This window comes from Leptodactylus fuscus, chromosome 8, assembly GCF_031893055.1.
Source record: "Leptodactylus fuscus isolate aLepFus1 chromosome 8, aLepFus1.hap2, whole genome shotgun sequence".
Taxonomy (NCBI): Eukaryota; Metazoa; Chordata; class Amphibia; order Anura; family Leptodactylidae; genus Leptodactylus; species Leptodactylus fuscus.
In genome coordinates, this window is record NC_134272.1 from 70,291,677 (window position 1) to 70,316,020 (window position 24,344).

At 47.2% G+C, this 24,344-nt stretch overlaps 1 protein-coding gene across 1 annotated transcript in view; it reads left to right on the forward strand.

Moving 5' to 3' along the window:
- LOC142216350 (dynein axonemal heavy chain 11-like) overlaps positions 1–24,344 on the forward strand; it is a 249,638-nt gene that overhangs the window by 218,741 nt on the left and 6,553 nt on the right. Inside the window, exon 69 of the mRNA XM_075284114.1 lies at positions 9,575–9,687. Within this exon, the coding sequence (XP_075140215.1) occupies positions 9,575–9,687 (113 nt within the window). The remainder of the gene's footprint in view (positions 1–9,574; positions 9,688–24,344) is intronic.

Here is a 24,344-nt window from a genome sequence, read left to right on the forward strand (position 1 = left end):
AACTGACTGTCACCACTAAGAAAGTTAGAGAAAATCTTTAAAACTTTGCAGAATTTTTAATTACTTATATTTGCAAAAATGTTTAACTTTGAATTATCTACAAATAGAGATATGGGAATGGGAAAACCCCTTTAAAGGAGCGATGTGCTATCGACAACCAGTGATTTTTATTCCTGCACACCCCGTACGATGCAGTTGACCGATAAACATTTGACCTTTATTGGCTGACTGCTTCCATGTTTACACAGAACAATGCTTTAGCCCATTCCTCAACTAACGTATAAGGCTCCGTTCCCACGGAGTAACGCGACGCTCATTTAGACACGTAAACACGTGTCAGAGTGAGGCACGTCAAAACAGATCCCATTGACTTAATGGGTGCTGGCTTACGCGTGCTACCCATTGAAATCAATGGGTTATAAAGCCTCCCATTGATTTTAATGTGTAGCACGCGTAAGTTGGCACCCATTGAAATCAATGGGATCTGTTTTGAAGTGCCTCGCTCTGACATGTGTTTACGTGGACCTTAAAGGTGGTCTTTCACCAGACCCCAGCATATTACATCCAGCGTCATAGATAGATAGGATTGAGTCTCCTGTATCAAATAGCATTTTCCCCTTGCAAATCGCTGCCTCCATTGCCAAGACCGCCATTTTTGTCAATATGCAAATGAGCTGTTCAGACTATCAAGGGTGTTGACATTTACCTCTTTAGACATTTCTTATGCCAGTCTTAACCCTTTTCTCTTCTGGCATGAGATGCACCAATTGTTGATGCTTCAGTCTATAAATAATTCTGGTGTACCATTGGAGATCTCGCACTGGAACTGATATCTACTCCAATCAGGGGTAGAATCTGAATTTTAGATTTCATTTCTAAGTAATCCTGGCATAAGTTGTAGTAACCCTTGGTTTACATCTACGTTTGGTAATCTGTTCGGGGAGTCCACATGGGGACCCCTCTGAACGGACTACCGAACGCATTTGCAAGTGGTGTGCAGTGAAAGCACATGGACCCCATAGACTATAATGGGGTCTGTGTGCTTACCGCGAGATCTCCGAACGAGTCATGCAGACAGAAAAGTAGATTGTAGAAGTAATCTCCTGACAGCATGTCCCCTAGGGAGATCTCGCAGCAAACACACGGACCCCATTATAGTCCATGGGGTTCACGTACTTTCACTGCACACCACTTACAAATGCATTTGGTAGTCCGTTCGGGGGGTCCCCTGCGGACTCCCCTGTATGGATTACCAACACAGTTGTGAACGAGTTGGTTGTGGGGTCTTCGCTAGTGATGAGCGAATAGTATTCGAAACTAGTTTCGAATACCTCGTTCCATAGGAATGAATGGAAGCGGCCGGCGCTTAACCCTTTGGTGTTTGGCCACTTCCATTTATTCCTATGGGAGCAAGGTATTCGAAACTATAGTTTTGAATAATATTTGCTCATCTAGTCCCCACCCAGGCCCACCTTCATCCCTTTTCTGCTCACTGTTTTAGAAAATGGCCAGCAGGGTACAAATAGAGCAAAGTAATGCATCACTGGTAGGAAATAAGTCTGCACGCCATAGATGTGACACATCTATGCAGTAGTACAGTGCTGATGTTTTGGGGTTGCTTTGCTGCCTCTGGCACTGGACTGCTTGACCGTGTGCATGGCATTATGAAGTCTGAAGACTCCCAACACATTGTGCAGCATAATGTAGGGCCCAGTGTGAGAAAGCTGGGTCTCCCTCAGAGGTCAGGGGTCTTCCAGCAGGACAATGATCCAAAACACACTTCAAAAAGCACTAGAAAATGGTGGTGAGAGAAAGCCCTGGAGACTTGTAAAGTGGCAGCAATGAGTCCAGACCTGAATCCCATAGAACACCTGTGGGGGAGAGATCTGTTGATGGCAGTTTGGAGAAGGCCCCCTTCACATCTCAGGGGGGACCTGGAGCAGTTTGCCAAAGAAGAATGGTCTAAAATTCCAGCAGAGCATTGTAAGAAACTCATTGATGGTTACCAGAAGCGGTTGTTCGCAGTTATTGTGTCTAAAGGTTGTGCTACCAAGTATTAGGCTGAGGGGGCCAATACTTTTGTCCGGCCCATTTTTAGAGTTTTGTGTAAAATGATCAATGATTTGACTTTTTTTTCATTCTCTTTTGTGTTTTTTCATTGCAAGCAAAATAAATGAAGATATTAATACCAAAGAGTCTGTGCTTGCAATCATTTTCTGGAAGAACACGAGTATTATCTGACAGAATTGCAGGAGTGCCAATACTTTTGGCCAACACTGTAAATCGATGGAATAGTAAATTCGCCCCATTGTTTTTGCAATTAAAATGCAAAACCATGCAATTCACAACCTGACATATGCGCTGCTGAATAGTCTGGGCTGTCCAGCGTCAGAAACCACATCCTCTAATTGGAAAAACATTGATATCTACAGCTTTGCTTTTGGAGACGAAGAAGATGACTAGAGGAAATTTCCCATTTTTTGTGTAGTCATGACAAAGTGATGTTATTAAAGCAAAAGTGGTATCTGATGGATCTAAGAGGCTGCGTGTAATGGAAATCTGGATAATTTTTCTCAATACTTGACTAGTCGGATGGTATGACACAGTCGCCGGATTGAATGAGTATATTTTCCTTTATAAGTTGCACAGGGGGAAAAAAAGCATTATCTACAATTTGTTTGCTGGCTTTTCCCTCTTTTCATCCACTCCGAGTTCAGTCCTTAATGTTTTATTGAAATTGATTTTAAATGAGCACTATTTTTATTGCACATAATGACTTTGAAATAATCTAGAATTTATCTTGCTTTCCCATTGTCTGCACTCTGGTTTTAGACAATATTTTCAAAAGCGATTCATTGAATTCCATATCTTAAAATGGATCCATCTAAAATGCACTAAAGATTATCTGTACTGTAATTGTGTGGAAAATTATACTGATTTAAAACAAATTCTTGTGGAAATGAAAATGTAAGTACAGACCAAAAAATTTTAAAGTGCCAATTTGTTGTTCTAACTCACTGGGAAAGCTGTATGCGTTCACAAATTACATGTTTTTATATACTGTATAGTTGTTCGGTATGGTTTTCCTCCATAATAAAATCAACATAAATCCATTTACATAGCGGGTTAACTAACATGAACAGGCACCTGTCAAATTGTCCTTCAAAGGGAAGGGGGGGGGAGAAAAAATCACAATGGAGGAGACAGGAAGACAAATTCATATTCAAAATAAATTCATATAATGGGATTTTTTTTCCCATTTTAATTTCCAGAGGGGCTATTACATTTTACGAGGAACATACTGATTGTTTTATAGGACGAACAGACAGAAATGCAGACACATGGAAATCGGATAGAGCCAAAGACGTCATCGGTTAACCCGTGCTGTGAAATTGCTTTGTCTCTCCTTGTCTATATAGAATTATTCAAAAAGTTTCAACAAAAATATATTATTAAAGGCTCGTTCACATCTGCGTTCAAGGGGTCCGGTCTGCAGGTTTCCGTTTCCTGCATAAAACAGAGCAGGAGACGGAAACCTGCAGGAGTCTCTCTCACCCATTCATTTGAATGGGTGAGAAAGATGTCCGGCCGTGAGCGGCGGTGAGCGTTTTATGCTCTCCGCCGCGAAACCGGGTTTTTTAATCCGGACACAGAGTCGGACATGCAGTACTCTGTGTCCGGATTAAAAAATCCGGTTTCGCGGCGGAGAGCATAAAACGCTCACGGCTGGACCCGGTCTGTGCTTTCCGTCTTCTGGCATGCAGAAGACGGAAAGCACAGAACAGAAGGCTGAACGCAGGTGTGAACCTAGCGTTATAGGTATGCGTATACGTGAGATGGTGAACATGCTGACTACCTGAGAAGGAAACCCCTTATGGGAATCAGCCTGCGTAAGGCCTTATTCACATAGCAGTGAAGAACAGACTTACAACGGCTATATCTTTAACCCATTCCCAATCTGTGTCTTACTACGGTATAACGTTACGCTGAGGGTGCAGTTATCACTCAGTGCCGTAATAGTACAGCACTGTAATTCCAAGGATACAGGAGCTGTAATAGGCCAGGACCCCACGGGTCGGAAACGTCTCAATGGAAAAATCGGGCGGTTTACAGTAATTGCAAAGTGGATGGGATTCATGCAAATCCCATGCCCACTTTGCGGTAAAAAACGCAGCGTGGACACACTGCGATTTACAAAACCGGCATGGTTTTGGAAATCGCAGCATGTCAATTATATCTACGGAAATGCTGGTGGCTTCCCCATAGATATAATGGTAACAGAAAGTCTGTGGAGGAAAACTCAATGAATTTTCTGTTTAAAGCGCTGCGGGAAGAACCGTGATGCGTTCTCACCGCGATCTTCCCATGGGGTCTTAGCCTCATACAGAGTTAGACGTCTGAGATCCGCCCCCAAAGAGTCCAAGGACAAGATCACCTCTCCCAGCCCTCAGATCCCCCGCGATAACATCATGTTGTCCAAGGGATTGCCATCCACACTGCCTATGCCCATCACACATAGTGAACCTATGTATCCCCCTATGTATTGCAGTACATTGCAGTGGGGATCAGAGATCCCAGGTTGAAGTCTCCTTCTGGGACAGGTAAAAAGCTAAAAAAAATAAAAATAAAATATAAACAAATAATAAAAAGTTTAAAAAATCCACCTTTACATTTCAAAAACAACAGAAGCAAATAATAAACAAACGTGTATATGTCTCAACTATTCAAAAATTGCATTATTTATCCCATCCAGTGAACACCATACAAAATTAAAAAAAATACTGAAATGCGCAAATGGATGTATTTTGGCCACCTCACTTTCCCCCATAAAATAGCAATAAAAAGTGATCAAAAAGTCATACATACCAAACATTGGTCCTAATAAAGAAAAGAAAAAAATACAACTTTGCCACAAATAGAGAGCCCGCATCAACAAAACAGTAAAAAAAAGAAAAAAAAAAAACCCATAGGTGTCAGAGTGTGGTGATCCCAAGAAAATTGTGAAAAAGGGATGTAAGTTGCAAGGGTCCTGCAGAGAAGCAAGCAATGAACTGCTGCAAAAGCCTCCCAATTTCAGGTGCTGTTTGGTACAGGAGCTCGCAGTACAACACACTGAAGAATGTCCCTGCAGAAATTCTACAACGTGTTCGCAGTGTGTGACCTTTGTCTAAGGGAGATTGTTCACTCCTTAACACTATGCCATTTTCAGATTCAAGTTTCTATAATGATTAAAGGGGCTGCCCCACCATTAAATGTATTATATTTATATATTATTGAGCATTGTATTTATGAAATCATTGTATAGATGATAAAAATGAGCAATATTTTTCATTACCATAAACAAAAAACAACAATTGAGTGGAGAATTATGACATATGCTTATAGAGTAGGATGCCACCTGGTGGTCAAAGCATATAGCAAGGTGCACGTCCATCTATTGAGCTGTTCAACCCAATCGCACATGCCCAGTGACCCAACAATAAGTGTCATCATGGTAAAAAGGACCGTAACAGAGAGGAGAAAGCATTTAAGGCTGGGGCCCAACGTAGTGTCTACACCATGAAGACATGCAGAAAGATCTGAAGAACTGCAGCAAGTAGGTTTTCACCTAGTTAGATATTTAACACATTTGATAAATCACAGAACACGCACATGATCTTATCACCGACATGAAAGACTTTGTACTCCTATTTACTGCTCTTAGCGGGAACCAGAACAATACGGCTTCTATTTCCTAAGCTTTGAAGTTTATGCGGAGAATTAACAATAAAGCAACATTGTCTTACAGATTGTAAATGCCGCGGCCAGATCTGCTTTATGAGAGGTTATTTGCACATTTTTATGGGACTGACCAATATTCTAGATATGAAACCTACAGAGATAGGAGATTTAGGTGAAAGTCAACAAAGGCTGGGTGTGAACATTTCAGAGAGATGGCAATGCTGAAATAGCTATCAAGGCTGTTTTCCCACTATAGCAATCATATGTCATCTGACTGGGGGGTCTGTATGTGGCAAACGCTCAGATCCTCACAATGAAGGGGTTTCTTTGTAGTTGAATCATATTCTGTTTTCTGGGGCGACCTATTACAACTACAGACCTGTATACTGAGTGGCCAAAACAACACAAAAAGTGTTGTACTATTTGCTACTAGGAGCACTGAAGAATACACTGGATACACAGTATATGAGTCTGGTATATTCCTGAGGACAATGATCCTCTGTGTGTGACTGCAGTGACTGAAAGGACACTATGCATGCTATCTATTACCATTAAGGTGACCAGTATATTCTACCAGCGATCTTAGTAGCCAAGCAAACTATTAAACTGATAGACACAACTTAAAACCGTTCACCAACTGCATCAATTCAAGTTTTGTTAATAGATGCTGCTCCACTGATTCCAGCTCAGTTGCAATTTTCTCTCTAGCCCCCGCCATTCCTGAGGAACAAGTGCAGTTAGTTTTGATGCCTGGTGTGCTATTTAAGCTCTGTAATGTCAGGTGGGCGGTGTCAGGCAGGGGGTGTGATTCAGAGCTCCAATCAGAGGCAGCCAGTGTCAGAGCTCAGAGTCACACCCCTAGCCTGACACCATCCTCCTGCCAGTACAGAGAGTAAACAATATATCAGACACCAAAACTAACAGCATTGATTGCTTGGGAACGGAGGGGGCTAGAGAAAAAATTTCCAACTGTGCCAGAATCAGTGGAGCAGCAGCTATTGATCAACTAATTGATGCAAAGAACTGAACTTCTTGGAGGTGGTGTAAGATCCTCTTTAAGTACTGTTTAATTCTGGAGTATCTTTTTTTTTAGAACTCTACATTGTGCCATTATTCTGTTATACTACAAATATAGGTCAGAAGGGGTTATACGTCTCCTCAGGCCGCCTTCCAATCTGTATAGTCTTACAGACTATACATGCTCTACTAAGAATTCTAGGAAAAGAATATGCAAATATGTAAATTATAGGTTTCTTAGTAAACCAGACATTGATCTCTAGGCAACAGCTTTTCAAAAGGTAGAACTAGAGCAAGTTTTCCCAATTTATTTTTTATTTATTATTTAACTTAAAATTGTCAACTGGGTGTTATCATTCACCTTGTCAAAGGGGTGTGTCCCTCCATAATCTGCTGTCGGCACTGATTAGACAATGTGCGTCTATGAAGGAACACCAGGGGGTCAGGCAGCGTCTTTCTCCCCTTTCAACATACACACACCCAGCCAAACTGACCGATCATTGGTTTGAGGGAATCAGTAGACATGGCCTCTTACGCTGGGTTCACACCTGCGTTTGGGGTCTCCGTTCTATGGTTTCCGTCTTCTGCATGCCAGAAGACGGAAACCATAGACCGGGTCCGGCCGTGCGCGGCGGTGAGCGTTTTGCGCTCTCCGCCGCGAAACCGGATTTTTTTATCCGGACACAGAGTATTGCATGTCCGACTCTGTGTCCGGATTATAAAACCCGGTTTCGCGGCGGAGAGCGCAAAACGCTCACCGCCGCGCACGGCCAGACAGCTTTCTCACCCATTCAAATGAATGGGTGAGAAAGTCTCCTGCAGGTTTCCGTATCCTGCCTGTGTTTTAGGCAGGAAACGGAAACCTAAGTACAGAGACCGGGCCGCAGATGTGAACAAGCCCTTAGCTGACAGCTATATATGAAGCATGTGCACCTTTGCCTTTAATGTATGACCACTTATAATGTCACTTCAAATTAAGGAATTGAGCATCAAGCCTTACATACATCAGAGAATCCATTGTAATCCCAGGCCATACTCTTGTCAAAACACTGATACCACTTCTTCCAGCACCGTCTCTATTTCTTGGAATGATCTACAGTCTTTCTTATGGTAGACAATGTTGTCACCTGAGTATTCCATTAACAAGTTCTCTCGCTCGCTGACATTGCTTCACAGGTCATGAGCAGCCAATATATAATGAGTCAGTGATGTTCTAAGATTATAGGCTATTTTCTTTTATAAGAAGCAAAGCCAACTTCTTATAATATAATACATCTTTAGTGTTTTCACAGGTTATTAATCTGCCATTGGCAATGGAGGAGTTGGAGTATCTTAGGTGTCGCTTACATGACATTAATGTAATACCTCTGTATGCAGCTTTTTGATTTATCTTTTTTGTTAATAAAGGGAATATAAAAGATAATAAAAAATGGGAAATTGCCAAAAAATACTAAAAGATCTATTACTGACCTGATAGATCCCCTTCTACCCACATGACTTCTGTCTTATTATTTTAGGGCGTTTCTACATGGCTTATCGGGGATGTCACATGGTGTATATAGACTGGCAGGGAGCATCAGAGTGATGGCAATCCAAACATGTTTTTGACCTCAGGTCCCATGTTGCGAGCTGCAGGGAAAAAACGCTGCGGAAAAGACTGTGGTGGAAACGCATTGCGGTTTATTACACAGCTCTTTTCACACAGAGTCCAGGATAGTTCCTCACACTGTCCTGAAAGTAACATACTGGTTTTGTGATCCTTTCCGCCCAACTTGTATTTTTGATGGAACGGGACTGAGTTATAGCTATTAGAGATGAGCGAACACTGTTCGGAACAGCCGTTCCGAACAGCACGCTCCCATAGAAATGAATGGAAGCGGCCGGGACGTGGGGGGTTAAGCGGCAGGCCGCCTGCAAAGTCTGCGTGCCAGGTGCTTCCATTCATTTCTATGGGAGCGTGCTGTTCGGATTGGCTGATCCCAACAGTGTTCGCTCATCTCTATAGCTATACCATGTGACTGATGAAGGTGACATCACTAGCACAGGGAAAAGGCTGCAGTGCTTGCGAGTGCTGCAGCCCCATCAAACAGCTGATCAGTGAGGTTACTAGATCTGATACAGATGATCCATCCTAAGGCCAGGCCATCTGATAAGCCGATAAACACTTGCAGTCTTGATGTCATCTGGCCACCTCTTTAAAGGGGTTATTCAGTTACTAGTATTGAAGGCCTATCCTTAGAATAAACTATCAATATTAGATCTGTGGGGGTCTAACCGACGGGACTCCCACATATCTGCTGTATCAAGACAAGGCTTCTCCCTGTATTGTTTGCATTCTGGGAGCTGCACTGATCACTCGCCATACAAACTGTATAGGTACTGCAGCACTGTCCTACTGAAGTCTATGGAGCAGCACTGCATCACCTATTCTCACCACTACAGTTTGCAGCGCGGATCCAGGAATGTAAAAATACTGAGAGCTGATCTGCAGGGGTCCCGTGTGTCAGACCTAATATTGATGGCCTATCCTAAGCATAAGAAATCAAGACTAAAAACTGGATAACTCCTTTAACCCTAACCTAAAATAAGGAAATTTTGATTGAACCAACAAGGCCCCTCCACTAATGTTCTCATCCTCGTCATAGGGACACCATATATTTCTGTATTATTTTCTCTCTGCGCACACAAGTAAAGTACGGGGTATGATCATCTATTTTATTTGTCATTCATTATGATGAAAGAGATATTTACAACAAAGCTCTCCTCTGTAACCCGCAGGTTTGCAGCTGTTATTGAACTAGAGTAGAGTTGAGGGTCTCTTTTGCTTGCTCTCTAGGTACAGCGATCTGCTCCTTCGCTGCCGTGAACTCGACGCCTGGACTCAAGATCTTTGTCTCCCAAGTGTCGTCTGGATATCAGGCTTTTTCAACCCCCAGTCCTTCCTCACAGGTAGGGAGCACATCACAACTCATTAGTAATTTACTGCTACAGTAATTTTTATAATTACTGCCAGGAGGCCTCATTAAATTTGATCTAATGAATAAATATTGTATTTTTCAACATGATTACTAGAACAGCTTAAACTGTGCGCCATAAACAATTATTTCTCTCCACGCTTTATACTAGCAGGTTTGCTGCCTTAGAATATATTTCGAAAAATGATGTATACATATTTTATTATGATATAGACTGATCGGTGCGGCAGCTAAAATGATGGAGCCCGGTACAGGAATACATCGAGAAATATACAGCAGGGGCGATATAGCTGGATACACTTTGCAAACTTATATCTTAAACCAGAAGTCTTTTACAGTCTCACGACTCTCTTTTCCATATTATGTATTTTGTGATTGTCTGGATTAGAAAAATCATATACAAATATCCTTTAGGCTAAGGCCCAACGTTGCGGTAATGCAGCTTTCTTATCTTTAGAGTGTTCTTACCATTGTATACCATTGCACTTGATTTCAGGTGGCTTTGCAAGTCAAAGTTTAGGCCGCATGTTGCAATAAAGTTTTTTTTGTTGCAGATTTTGCTGTAAGCCAGGAAAAAAAAAAAAAGAAACATGGCAAAATCTGCTACATAAAAAGCAGCCTTTCCTTTCTTTGCATTGGTTGTGGCACCATGCAATTGTAATGCAACTCCTATCATTAACATGAGTGAAGGTTGTGCTAGGCAACACAGCAATCTTAGGAAGCGGCTCTGCTCCAAAACAACTGAATGAGAGCGGGCCTGCAGTTCCAAGAGACACCCCCCCCCCCCCCTCACTACAGCATACTGAGATTTCTACACTTTATATAGTTTCTTGTGCGCAAAGTGTAGCAGTGAATAGGAGCAGCGCTGCTTCCAGCCGTATACCTAGTATATGGCTTCTAACAACTGAAACAGCTAAGGGCGGGTCCACATCTGCTCCGGGTCTCCGCTTTTAGGTTTCCATGTTCTGCCGACAGGAGACAGAAACCCGTCAGTCAGTGTCGCCCGTGAGTGTTTTGTGGTCTCTGTGGCAAAACCGTTTTTTATTTTTTATTTTTAACCAGACACAAAGTCCTGCATGTCCGTTAAAAAAAAAATGGTTTCACAGCAGAGACCACAAAACACTCACAGGTGGACACTTTGCAAACCCATTCATATGAATGGGTTTGAAAAAGTGACTGCTGGTTTCCGTCGTCTCCTGTCCAGTTTCTCGGGCAGAAAACGGAAACCTAAAAGTGGAGATCGGGGCGCAGATCTGAACCCGCCCTAATCGGGAAGGGATCTGGTTATTGGAACACCACCAATCTTATACTGGTGACTATAGATAAGCGAACACTGTTCGATCGAATACATATTCGACTGAATATCAGGCCGTTTGAGGTATTCAATTACAATCGAATACCACGAGGCAAACGCACTAAAAATTCGATTCCCCTCCCACTTTCCCTGGCGCTTTTTTTGCACCAATAACTGTGCAGGGGAGGTGGGACAGGAACTACGACAACCGAGGCATCGAAAAAAAAAATCAGAAAAAGTAATTGGCTGGCTAAATCAGGTGACCTCCACTTTATACGAATGGTGGATTTAACATTCGCTTAATTTGAGACTGTTAACTATGTGACTGTGAGACAGGGATAGATGTATTGTAGCCGAGCTGAGCGCACGGCCAGCACTGCTACACCAGAGATGTGAACCCTGCTTCACACTCAGCTCTACTGCATCAGAGATGCGCTGAACCCTGCTGCACACTCAGCTCTACTGCATCAGAGATGTAGCAGGGCTGAGTGTGCGCTGAACCCTGCTGCACACTCAGCTCTACTGCATCAGAGATGTAGCAGGGCTGAGTGTGCGCTGAACCCTGCTGCACACTCAGCTCTACTGCATCAGAGATGCGCTGAACCCTGCTGCACACTCAGCTCTACTGCATCAGAGATGTAGCAGGGCTGAGTGTGCGCTGAACCCTGCTGCACACTCAGCTCTACTGCATCAGAGATGTAGCAGGGCTGAGTGTGCGCTGAACCCTGCTGCACACTCAGCTCTACTGCATCAGAGATGTAGCAGGGCTGAGTGTGCGCTGAACCCTGCTGCACACTCAGGGGCTATTCGAAACGAATATCGAATATTTTACTGTTCACTCATCTCTACTGGTGACCTATCCTGTGGACAGGTCATCAGTATCAAATATCTTCAGGTCCTAGACAACCTCTTTGCACTTTTTTTGTGTTTAAAATGGATCTCTTACTATATACTAAGACCCATATACGAGGGCTGTCCAGGATTAGGGTCTGTTCATATCATGTTTAACGTATACACTGGGAAATATAGGATAAACAGATGTCATTCAGTAGTATCCGTCACCCATGCTGTTCCATTGAGTAAAAAAATCTTAGTTTAAAGGGATTATCCAAGACAATATTAATGATTTATCATTAGGAGTAGGATCCGATATCAGCATTGCCATTTTCTGAGAAGCATACAGCTCCATGCACTGTAGTGGCCCGGCCCCACTATTCCAGCTCCCATTCATCTGAAGCTCTATTCACATCAATAGAAGTGAACTACAATACCAGACACAACCCATGGACATTTAACATAGTACTATTTTCTGAAAGAGAGCAGCCATGTTTTTCTCATTCTGTACAGCCTCTTTAAAGGGGTATTCCCATAACTCTTGTTCTGCAGCCTGAAGGCTCTGTGCTCTCTTCACTTCCTGAATTTCTCGGCACATTGGTGGGCGGGTTTTCACTTGCTCTGCTATCTGCTATGCATTACCACAGTATGAAGCTGATTTGGAAACTGATGTAGCAGAGCTGGATTTAAGTCAGCTTGCATTACATACAGAGGTAACGGACTCCTTATCTCAGCCCTTATCAGCCAAATTCAATGTGGAAAAGCTGAAGATAGACAGCACAGTAATCCCGGAGCTCTCACCTCCCCCCTCCCTATCTGAGGATCTCTGTTGCTAGTCAGCCCTTCCCTCCCCCCCTGAGAGCAGGCAGCTACATCACTTGGGAAATAAGCAGATAAGCCCAGTGGCCTTAGAAATGCAGTGTCAACAATGAAGTGAATAAATTAAGATAGCGGCCAAACAAAGCAGTTTTGATAAAGCAATGTATTTAAGAAAAGTCTTAAATCCACATAAACTAGCAGTATAGATAGGATGCTTTTCATGGGACAACCCCTTTAATGACTATTCCGTGGGGCTATGTCTGAATGTCTAGGATTTTTTTTTCTATAACCACCCCATGCTACAAGACAGGAGAGCGAGATCATGCAGGTATTATTTACAAACACGACAATGAAGATTAGCATTGACACGTATTAAAATGGATTACCACTAGAGATGAGCGAACACTAAAATGTTCGAGGTTCGAAATTCGATTCGAACAGCCGCTCAATGTTCGTGTGTTCGAACGGGTTTCGAACCCCATTATAGTCTATGGGGAACAGATACTCGTTAAGGGGGAAACCCAAATCCGCGTCTGGAGGGTCACCAAGTCCACTATGACACCCCAGGAAATGATGCCAACACCTCTGGAATGACACTGGGACAGCAGGGGAAGCATGTCTGGGGGCATCTAACACACCAAAGACCCTCTATTACCCAAACATCACAGCCTAACAACTACACACTTTACACACTCAATACCACTTCTCTGACAGTAGGAAAACACCTTGAAACATGTGTATTTGGCACTTGCAGTGAGGAGAGCTTGTCACCAGCAGTGAATTTGGCCCTTGTAGTAAGTTGAGGTTGGCACCAACATTTGTTTTGAAAATCAGGGTGGATTGAGCCTCTAACCAGCAGAGTTTGGGCAAATTCATGGTGGAGGGAGCCTCTAAAAACCCCAGTTTGGACCAATTCATGGTGGAGGGAGCCTCTAACCAGCCCAGTTTGGGCAAATTCATGGTGGAGGGAGCCTCTAAAAAACCCAGTTTGGACCAATTCATGGTGGAGGGAGCCTCTAACCAGCCCAGTTTGGGCAAATTCATGGTGGAGGGAGCCTCTAACCAGCCCAGTTTGGACCAATTAATGGTGGAGGGAGCCTCTAACCAGCCCAGTTTGGACCAATTAATGGTGGAGGGAGCCTCTAACCACCCCAGTTTGGACCAATTCATGGTGGAGGGAGCCTCTAAACAGCCCAGTTTGGGCAAATTCATGGTGGAGGGAGCCTCTAAAAAACCCAGTTTGGACCAATTCATGGTGGAGGGAGCCTCTAACCAGCCCAGTTTGGACCAATTAATGGTGGAGGGAGCCTCTAAACAGCCAAGTTTGGACCAATTCATGGTGGAGGGAGCCTCTAAAAACCCCAGTTTGGACCAATTCATGGTGGAGGGAGCCTCTAACCAGCCCAGTTTGGGCAAATTCATGGTGGAGGGAGCCTCTAAACAGCCCAGTTTGGGCAAATTCATGGTGGAGGGAGCCTCTAACCAGCCCAGTTTGGACCAATTAATGGTGGAGGGAGCCTCTAACCAGCCCAGTTTGGACCAATTAATGGTGGAGGGAGCCTCTAACCACCCCAGTTTGGACCAATTCATGGTGGAGGGAGCCTCTAACCAGCCCAGTTTGGACCAATTCATGGTGGAGGGAGCCTCTAAACAGCCCAGTTTGGACCAATTCATGGTGGAGGGAGCCTCTAAACAGCCCAGTTTGGGCAAATTCATGGTGGAGGGAGCCTCTAAAAACCCCAGTTTGGACCAATTCATGGTGGAGGGAGCCTCTAACCAGCCCAGTTTGGGCAAATTCATGGTGGAGGGAGCCTCTAAAAAACCCAGTTTGGACCAATTCATGGTGGAGGGAGCCTCTAACCAGCCCAGTTTGGGCAAATTCATGGTGGAGGGAGCCTCTAACCAGCCCAGTTTGGACCAATTAATGGTGGAGGGAGCCTCTAACCAGCCCAGTTTGGACCAATTAATGGTGGAGGGAGCCTCTAACCACCCCAGTTTGGACCAATTCATGGTGGAGGGAGCCTCTAAACAGCCCAGTTTGGGCAAATTCATGGTGGAGGGAGCCTCTAAAAAACCCAGTTTGGACCAATTCATGGTGGAGGGAGCCTCTAACCAGCCCAGTTTGGACCAATTAATGGTGGAGGGAGCCTCTAAACAGCCAAGTTTGGACCAATTCATGGTGGAGGGAGCCTCTAAAAACCCCAGTTTGGACCAATTCATGGTGGAGGGAGCCTCTAACCAGCCCAGTTTGGGCAAATTCATGGTGGAGGGAGCCTCTAAACAGCCCAGTTTGGGCAAATTCATGGTGGAGGGAGCCTCTAACCAGCCCAGTTTGGACCAATTAATGGTGGAGGGAGCCTCTAACCAGCCCAGTTTGGACCAATTAATGGTGGAGGGAGCCTCTAACCAGCCCAGTTTGGACCAATTAATGGTGGAGGGAGCCTCTAACCACCCCAGTTTGGACCAATTCATGGTGGAGGGAGCCTCTAACCAGCCCAGTTTGGACCAATTCATGGTGGAGGGAGCCTCTAAAAAACCCAGTTTGGACCAATTCATGGTGGAGGGAGCCTCTAAACAGCCCAGTTTGGGCAAATTCATGGTGGAGGGAGCCTCTAAAAAACCCAGTTTGGACCAATTCATGGTGGAGGGAGCCTCTAACCAGCCCAGTTTGGACCAATTAATGGTGGAGGGAGCCTCTAAACAGCCAAGTTTGGACCAATTCATGGTGGAGGGAGCCTCTAAAAACCCCAGTTTGGACCAATTCATGGTGGAGGGAGCCTCTAACCAGCCCAGTTTGGACCAATTAATGGTGGAGGGAGCCTCTAACCAGCCCAGTTTGGACCAATTAATGGTGGAGGGAGCCTCTAACCACCCCAGTTTGGACCAATTCATGGTGGAGGGAGCCTCTAAACAGCCCAGTTTGGGCAAATTCATGGTGGAGGGAGCCTCTAAAAAACCCAGTTTGGACCAATTCATGGTGGAGGGAGCCTCTAACCAGCCCAGTTTGGACCAATTAATGGTGGAGGGAGCCTCTAAACAGCCAAGTTTGGACCAATTCATGGTGGAGGGAGCCTCTAAAAACCCCAGTTTGGACCAATTCATGGTGGAGGGAGCCTCTAACCAGCCCAGTTTGGACCAATTAATGGTGGAGGGAGCCTCTAACCAGCCCAGTTTGGACCAATTAATGGTGGAGGGAGCCTCTAACCACCCCAGTTTGGACCAATTCATGGTGGAGGGAGCCTCTAAACAGCCCAGTTTGGGCAAATTCATGGTGGATGGAGCCTCTAAAAAACCCAGTTTGGACCAATTCATGGTGGAGGGAGCCTCTAACCAGCCCAGTTTGGACCAATTAATGGTGGAGGGAGCCTCTAAACAGCCAAGTTTGGACCAATTCATGGTGGAGGGAGCCTCTAAAAACCCCAGTTTGGACCAATTCATGGTGGAGGGAGCCTCTAACCAGCCCAGTTTGGGCAAATTCATGGTGGAGGGAGCCTCTAAACAGCCCAGTTTGGGCAAATTCATGGTGGAGGGAGCCTCTAACCAGCCCAGTTTGGACCAATTAATGGTGGAGGGAGCCTCTAACCAGCCCAGTTTGGACCAATTCATGGTGGAGGGAGCCTCTAACCAGCCCAGTTTGGACCAATTAATGGTGGAGGGAGCCTCTAACCACCCCAGTTTGGACCAATTCATGGTGGAGGGAGCCTCTAACCAGCCCAGTTTGGACCAATTCATGGTGGAGGGAGCCTCTAAAAAACCCAGTTTGGACCAATTCATGGTGGAGGGAGCCTCTAAACAGCCCAGTTTGGGCAAATTCATGGTGGAGGGAGCCTCTAAAAAACCCAGTTTGGACCAATTCATGGTGGAGGGAGCCTCTAACCAGCCCAGTTTGGACCAATTAATGGTGGAGGGAGCCTCTAACCACCCCAGTTTGGATCAATTCATGGTGGAGGGAGCCTCTAAAAACCCCAGTTTGGACCAATTCATGGTGGAGGGAGCCTCTAACCAGCCCAGTTTGGACCAATTAATGGTGGAGGGAGCCTCTAACCAGCCCAGTTTGGACCAATTAATGGTGGAGGGAGCCTCTAACCACCCCAGTTTGGACCAATTCATGGTGGAGGGAGCCTCTAAACAGCCAAGTTTGGACCAATTCATGGTGAAGGGAGCCTCTAAAAACCCGTTTGGACCAATTCATGGTGGAGGGAGCCTCTAACCAGCCCAGTTTGGGCAAATTCATGGTGGAGGGAGCCTCTAAACAGCCCAGTTTGGGCAAATTCATGGTGGAGGGAGCCTCTAACCAGCCCAGTTTGGACCAATTAATGGTGGAGGGAGCCTCTAACCAGCCCAGTTTGGACCAATTAATGGTGGAGGGAGCCTCTAACCACCCCAGTTTGGACCAATTCATGGTGGAGGGAGCCTCTAAACAGCCAAGTTTGGACCAATTCATGGTGGAGGGAGCCTCTAAAAACCCCAGTTTGGACCAATTCATGGTGGAGGGAGCCTCTAACCAGCCCAGTTTGGACCAATTAATGGTGGAGGGAGCCTCTAAACAGCCAAGTTTTGGGAAATTCATGGTGGAGGGAGCCTCTAACCAGCCCAGTTTGGACCAATTCATGGTGGAGGGAGCCTCTAAACAGCCCAGTTTGGGCAAATTCATGGTGGAGGGAGCCTCTAAAAAACCCAGTTTGGACCAATTCATGGTGGAGGGAGCCTCTAACCAGCCCAGTTTGGACCAATTAATGGTGGAGGGAGCCTCTAACCAGCCCAGTTTGGACCAATTAATGGTGGAGGGAGCCTCTAACCACCCCAGTTTGGACCAATTCATGGTGGAGGGAGCCTCTAAACAGCCAAGTTTGGACCAATTCATGGTGGAGGGAGCCTCTAAAAACCCCAGTTTGGACCAATTCATGGTGGAGGGAGCCTCTAACCAGCCCAGTTTGGGCAAATTCATGGTGGAGGGAGCCTCTAAACAGCCCAGTTTGGGCAAATTCATGGTGGAGGGAGCCTCTAAAAAACCCAGTTTGGACCAATTCATGGTGGAGGGAGCCTCTAAACAGCCAAGTTTGGACCAATTCATGGTGAAGGGAGCCTCTAAAAACCCGTTTGGACCAATTCATGGTGGAGGGAGCCTCTAACCAGCCCAGTTTGGGCAAATTCATGGTGGAGGGAGCCTCTAAACAGCCCAGTTTGGGCAAATTCATGGTGGAGGGAGCATCTAACCAGCCCAGTTTGGACCAATTAATGGTGGAGGGAGCCTCTAACCAGCCCAGTTTGGACCAATTAATGGTGGAGGGAGCCTCTAACCACCCCAGTTTGGACCAATTCATGGTGGAGGGAGCCTCTAAACAGCCAAGTTTGGACCAATTCATGGTGGAGGGAGCCTCTAAAAACCCCAGTTTGGACCAATTCATGGTGGAGGGAGCCTCTAACCAGCCCAGTTTGGACCAATTAATGGTGGAGGGAGCCTCTAAACAGCCAAGTTTTGGGAAATTCATGGTGGAGGGAGCCTCTAACCAGCCCAGTTTGGACCAATTCATGGTGGAGGGAGCCTCTAAACAGCCCAGTTTGGGCAAATTCATGGTGGAGGGAGCCTCTAAAAAACCCAGTTTGGACCAATTCATGGTGGAGGGAGCCTCTAACCAGCCCAGTTTGGACCAATTAATGGTGGAGGGAGCCTCTAACCAGCCCAGTTTGGACCAATTAATGGTGGAGGGAGCCTCTAACCACCCCAGTTTGGACCAATTCATGGTGGAGGGAGCCTCTAAACAGCCAAGTTTGGACCAATTCATGGTGGAGGGAGCCTCTAAAAACCCCAGTTTGGACCAATTCATGGTGGAGGGAGCCTCTAACCAGCCCAGTTTGGGCAAATTCATGGTGGAGGGAGCCTCTAAACAGCCCAGTTTGGGCAAATTCATGGTGGAGGGAGCCTCTAAAAAACCCAGTTTGGACCAATTCATGGTGGAGGGAGCCTCTAACCAGCCCAGTTTGGACCAATTAATGGTGGAGGGAGCCTCTAAACAGCCAAGTTTGGACCAATTCATGGTGGAGGGAGCCTCTAAAAACCCCAGTTTGGACCAATTCATGGTGGAGGGAGCCTCTAACCAGCCCAGTTTGGGCAAATTCATGGTGGAGGGAGCCTCTAAACAGCCCAGTTTGGGCAAATTCATGGTGGAGGGAGCCTCTAACCAGCCCAGTTTGGACCAATTAATGGTGGAGGGAGCCTCTAACCAGCCCAGTTTGGACCAATTAATGGTGGAGGGAGCCTCTAACCAGCCCAGTTTGGACCAATTAATGGTGGAGGGAGCCTCTAACCACCCCAGTTTGGATCAATTCATGGTGGAGGGAGCCTCTAACCAGCCCAGTTTGGACCAATTCATGGTGGAGGGAGCCTCTAAAAAACCCAGTTTGGACCAATTCATGGTGGAGGGAGCCTCTAAACAGCCTAGTTTGGGCAAATTCATGGTGGAGGGAGCCTCTAAACAGCCCAGTTTGGGCAAATTCATGGTGGAGGGAGCCTCTAACCAGCCCAGTTTGGACCAATTAATGGTGGAGGGAGCCTCTAACCAGCCCAGTTTGGACCAATTCATGGTGGAGGGAGCCTCTAAACAGCCCAGTTTGGACCAATTCATGGTGGAGGGAGCCTCTAACCAGCCCAGTTTGGACCAATTAATGGTGGAGGGAGCCTCTAAACAGCCCAGTTTGGGCAAATTCATGGTGGAGGGAGCCTCTAACCAGCCCAGTTTGGACCAATTAATGGTGGAGGGAGCCTCTAACCAGCCCAGTTTGGACCAATTAATGGTGGAGGGAGCCTCTAACCACCCCAGTTTGGACCAATTCATGGTGGAGGGAGCCTCTAAACAGCCAAGTTTGGACCAATTCATGGTGGAGGGAGCCTCTAAAAACCCCAGTTTGGACCAATTCATGGTGGAGGGAGCCTCAAACCAGCCCAGTTTGGACCAATTAATGGTGGAGGGAGCCTCTAAACAGCCAAGTTTTGGGAAATTCATGGTGGAGGGAGCCTCTAACCAGCCCAGTTTGGACCAATTCATGGTGGAGGGAGCCTCTAAACAGCCCAGTTTGGGCAAATTCATGGTGGAGGGAGCCTCTAAAAAACCCAGTTTGGACCAATTCATGGTGGAGGGAGCCTCTAACCAGCCCAGTTTGGACCAATTAATGGTGGAGGGAGCCTCTAACCAGCCCAGTTTGGACCAATTAATGGTGGAGGGAGCCTCTAACCACCCCAGTTTGGACCAATTCATGGTGGAGGGAGCCTCTAAACAGCCAAGTTTGGACCAATTCATGGTGGAGGGAGCCTCTAAAAACCCCAGTTTGGACCAATTCATGGTGGAGGGAGCCTCTAACCAGCCCAGTTTGGGCAAATTCATGGTGGAGGGAGCCTCTAAACAGCCCAGTTTGGGCAAATTCATGGTGGAGGGAGCCTCTAAAAAACCCAGTTTGGACCAATTCATGGTGGAGGGAGCCTCTAAACAGCCAAGTTTGGACCAATTCATGGTGAAGGGAGCCTCTAAAAACCCGTTTGGACCAATTCATGGTGGAGGGAGCCTCTAACCAGCCCAGTTTGGGCAAATTCATGGTGGAGGGAGCCTCTAAACAGCCCAGTTTGGGCAAATTCATGGTGGAGGGAGCCTCTAACCAGCCCAGTTTGGACCAATTAATGGTGGAGGGAGCCTCTAACCAGCCCAGTTTGGACCAATTAATGGTGGAGGGAGCCTCTAACCACCCCAGTTTGGACCAATTCATGGTGGAGGGAGCCTCTAAACAGCCAAGTTTGGACCAATTCATGGTGGAGGGAGCCTCTAAAAACCCCAGTTTGGACCAATTCATGGTGGAGGGAGCCTCTAACCAGCCCAGTTTGGACCAATTAATGGTGGAGGGAGCCTCTAAACAGCCAAGTTTTGGGAAATTCATGGTGGAGGGAGCCTCTAACCAGCCCAGTTTGGACCAATTCATGGTGGAGGGAGCCTCTAAACAGCCCAGTTTGGGCAAATTCATGGTGGAGGGAGCCTCTAAAAAACCCAGTTTGGACCAATTCATGGTGGAGGGAGCCTCTAACCAGCCCAGTTTGGACCAATTAATGGTGGAGGGAGCCTCTAACCAGCCCAGTTTGGACCAATTAATGGTGGAGGGAGCCTCTAACCACCCCAGTTTGGACCAATTCATGGTGGAGGGAGCCTCTAAACAGCCAAGTTTGGACCAATTCATGGTGGAGGGAGCCTCTAAAAACCCCAGTTTGGACCAATTCATGGTGGAGGGAGCCTCTAACCAGCCCAGTTTGGGCAAATTCATGGTGGAGGGAGCCTCTAAACAGCCCAGTTTGGGCAAATTCATGGTGGAGGGAGCCTCTAAAAAACCCAGTTTGGACCAATTCATGGTGGAGGGAGCCTCTAACCAGCCCAGTTTGGACCAATTAATGGTGGAGGGAGCCTCTAAACAGCCAAGTTTGGACCAATTCATGGTGGAGGGAGCCTCTAAAAACCCCAGTTTGGACCAATTCATGGTGGAGGGAGCCTCTAACCAGCCCAGTTTGGGCAAATTCATGGTGGAGGGAGCCTCTAAACAGCCCAGTTTGGGCAAATTCATGGTGGAGGGAGCCTCTAACCAGCCCAGTTTGGACCAATTAATGGTGGAGGGAGCCTCTAACCAGCCCAGTTTGGACCAATTAATGGTGGAGGGAGCCTCTAACCAGCCCAGTTTGGACCAATTAATGGTGGAGGGAGCCTCTAACCACCCCAGTTTGGATCAATTCATGGTGGAGGGAGCCTCTAACCAGCCCAGTTTGGACCAATTCATGGTGGAGGGAGCCTCTAAAAAACCCAGTTTGGACCAATTCATGGTGGAGGGAGCCTCTAAACAGCCCAGTTTGGGCAAATTCATGGTGGAGGGAGCCTCTAAACAGCCCAGTTTGGGCAAATTCATGGTGGAGGGAGCCTCTAACCAGCCCAGTTTGGACCAATTAATGGTGGAGGGAGCCTCTAACCAGCCCAGTTTGGACCAATTCATGGTGGAGGGAGCCTCTAAACAGCCCAGTTTTGGCAAATTCATGGTGGAAGGAGCCTCTAACCAGCAGAGTTGTGGGAAAGCAGGGTGGAGGGAGCCTCTAACCAGCAGAGTTGGTGGAAATCAGGGTGGAGGGAGCCTCTAACCAGCAGAGTTGGGGGAAATCATGTTGGAGGGAGCCTAGTATTAGCAGAATTGTGCAACGCTTATGGTGGATGAGTATGAGGATGCGGAGGAATTGGAGAGGTTGAGTACAGACATGGAGTTTCATGTTGGGGTGCTTTACACAGGTGGGCACAAAAATGAAGGCTCTATCCAGTGGTGGTTCATTTTTATCAAAGTGAGCCGGTCGGCACTCTCAGCTGACAGACGGGTGCGCTTGTCAGTGATGATGCCACCGGCTGCACTGAACACCCTCTCAGATAGGACGCTGGCGGCAGGACAGGACAGCACCTCCAAGGCATATAGGGCAAGTTCAAGCCACAGGTCCAACTTCGACACCCAATACGTGTAGGGCGCAGAGGGGTCGGAGAGGACAGGGCTGTGGTCGGAAAGGTATTCCCGCAACATGCGCCTATACTTCTCACGCCTGGTGACACTAGGACCCTCCGTGGCGGCACTTTGGCGAGGGGGTGCCATCAAGGTGTCCCAGACCTTAGACAGTGTGCCCCTCGTTTGTGTGGACCGGTGAGAACTTGGTTGCCTACTGGAGGAACTGCCCTCCCTGCCGCCAACGTCACATGCTGGAAACATCTCCATCATATTCTGCACCAATTGCCTGTGGCAAGCATTGATGCGATTGGCCCTCCCCTCTACCGGAATAAAAGACGAGATGTTGTTTTTATACCGGGGGTCAAGGATAGCAAAGATCCAGTACTGGTTGTCCTCCATGATTTTGACAATACGCTTGTCGGTTGTAAAGCACCCCAACATGAACTCAGCCATGTCTGCCACAGTGTTAGTTGGCATGACTCCTCTGGCCCCACCGGAAAGTTCAATCTCCATTTCCTCCTCATCCTCCATGTCTACCCATCCGCGCTGCAACAATGGGACGATTCGAAGTTGCCCGGAAGCCTCCTGTATCACCATCACATCATCGGACAACTCTTCTTCCTCCTCCTCCTCCTCCTCCATTAAACGCAGTGAAGCGGACAGATGTGTGGACCTACTCTCCAGCTGTGACGGATCGGATGCTATCCCTAACTCCTCTGTGTGATCTGAGTTATCCCTGATGTCAATCAGGGATTCTCTCAGAACACACAAGAGCGGGATTGTAAGGCTCACCATCGCATCCTCAGAGCTCACCCTCCTTGTGGACTCCTCAAAGACCCGTAGGATGTCACAAAGGTCTCTCATCCATGGCCACTCATGGATGTGAAACTGAGGCAGCTGACTTTGTGGCACCCTAGGGTTTTGTAGCTGGTATTCCATCAAAGGTCTCTGCTGCTCAACCACTCTATTCAACATCTGAAACGTTGAGTTCCAGCGTGTGGGGACGTCGCACAAAAGCCGGTGTTGTGGCACATGCAGGCGTTGCTGGAGAGATTTTAAGCTAGCAGCGGCTACTGTCGACTTGCGAAAGTGGGCGCACATGCGCCGCACTTTCACCAGTAGCTCTGGAACATTGGGGTAGCTCTTTATGAAACGTTGCACCACTAGGTTGAAGACGTGGGCCAGGCATGGAACATGTTGGAGTCCGGCAAGCTCCAGAGCTGCTACCAGGTTCCGGCCGTTATCACAAACGACCATGCCTGGGCCCAGGTGCAGCGGCTCAAACCATATTGCCGTCTCATCGAGGAGGGCATCCCTCACCTCGGAGGCAGTGTGCTGTCTGTCCCCCAAGCTGATCAGCTTCAGCACAGCCTGCTGACGTCTACCAACGCCAGTGCTGCAACGTTTCCAACTCGTAGCTGGGGTCAATCTAACAGCGGAGGAGGAGGCGGTGGCGGAGGCGGTGGCGGAGGAGGAGGCGGTAGAGGAGGAGGAGGAGGGGGGTGTTCTTCTCGTGTCCCTGCCAGGAATGTTAGGCGGGGAGACGAGGTACACCGGGCCAGTTTGGGAAGCAGTCCCAGCCTCAACTACATTCACCCAGTGTGCCGTCAGTGAAATGTAGCGTCCCTGTCCGCATGCACTTGTCCACGCGTCGGTGGTCAAGTGGACCTTTGTGCAAAGCGCGGAACTAAGGGCCCGCCTGATGTTGAGTGACACGTGCTGGTGCAAGGCGGGGACGGCACACCGGGAGAAGTAGTGACGGCTAGGGACGGCATAGCGAGGTGCCGCAGTTGCCATCAGGTCCAGGAAGGCGGGAGTTTCAACAAGCCGGAACGCCAACATCTCCTGGGCCAGCAGTTTAGCGATGTTGGCGTTCAAGGCTTGCGCGTGTGGGTGGTTAGCAGTGTATTTCTGCCGCCGCTCCAATGTCTGAGAGATGGTGGGTTGTTGTAAAGAAACGCCTGATGGTGCCTTTGATGGTGCAGGAGAAGGAGATAAGACAGGACCAGGGGAGGATGAGGTAGAAGTCAACAAAGTGGCGGAGGCAGATGAAGTGGTGTCCTGGCTCGTCCTCTGGAGTGCATCGCCAGCACAGTCAGCAGTGGCAGTGGCAGAGGCAGTGGCAGAGGCAGTGGCAGTGGCGTGAACGGCAGGCGGCCTTTGTCCTGCCGTTGCTG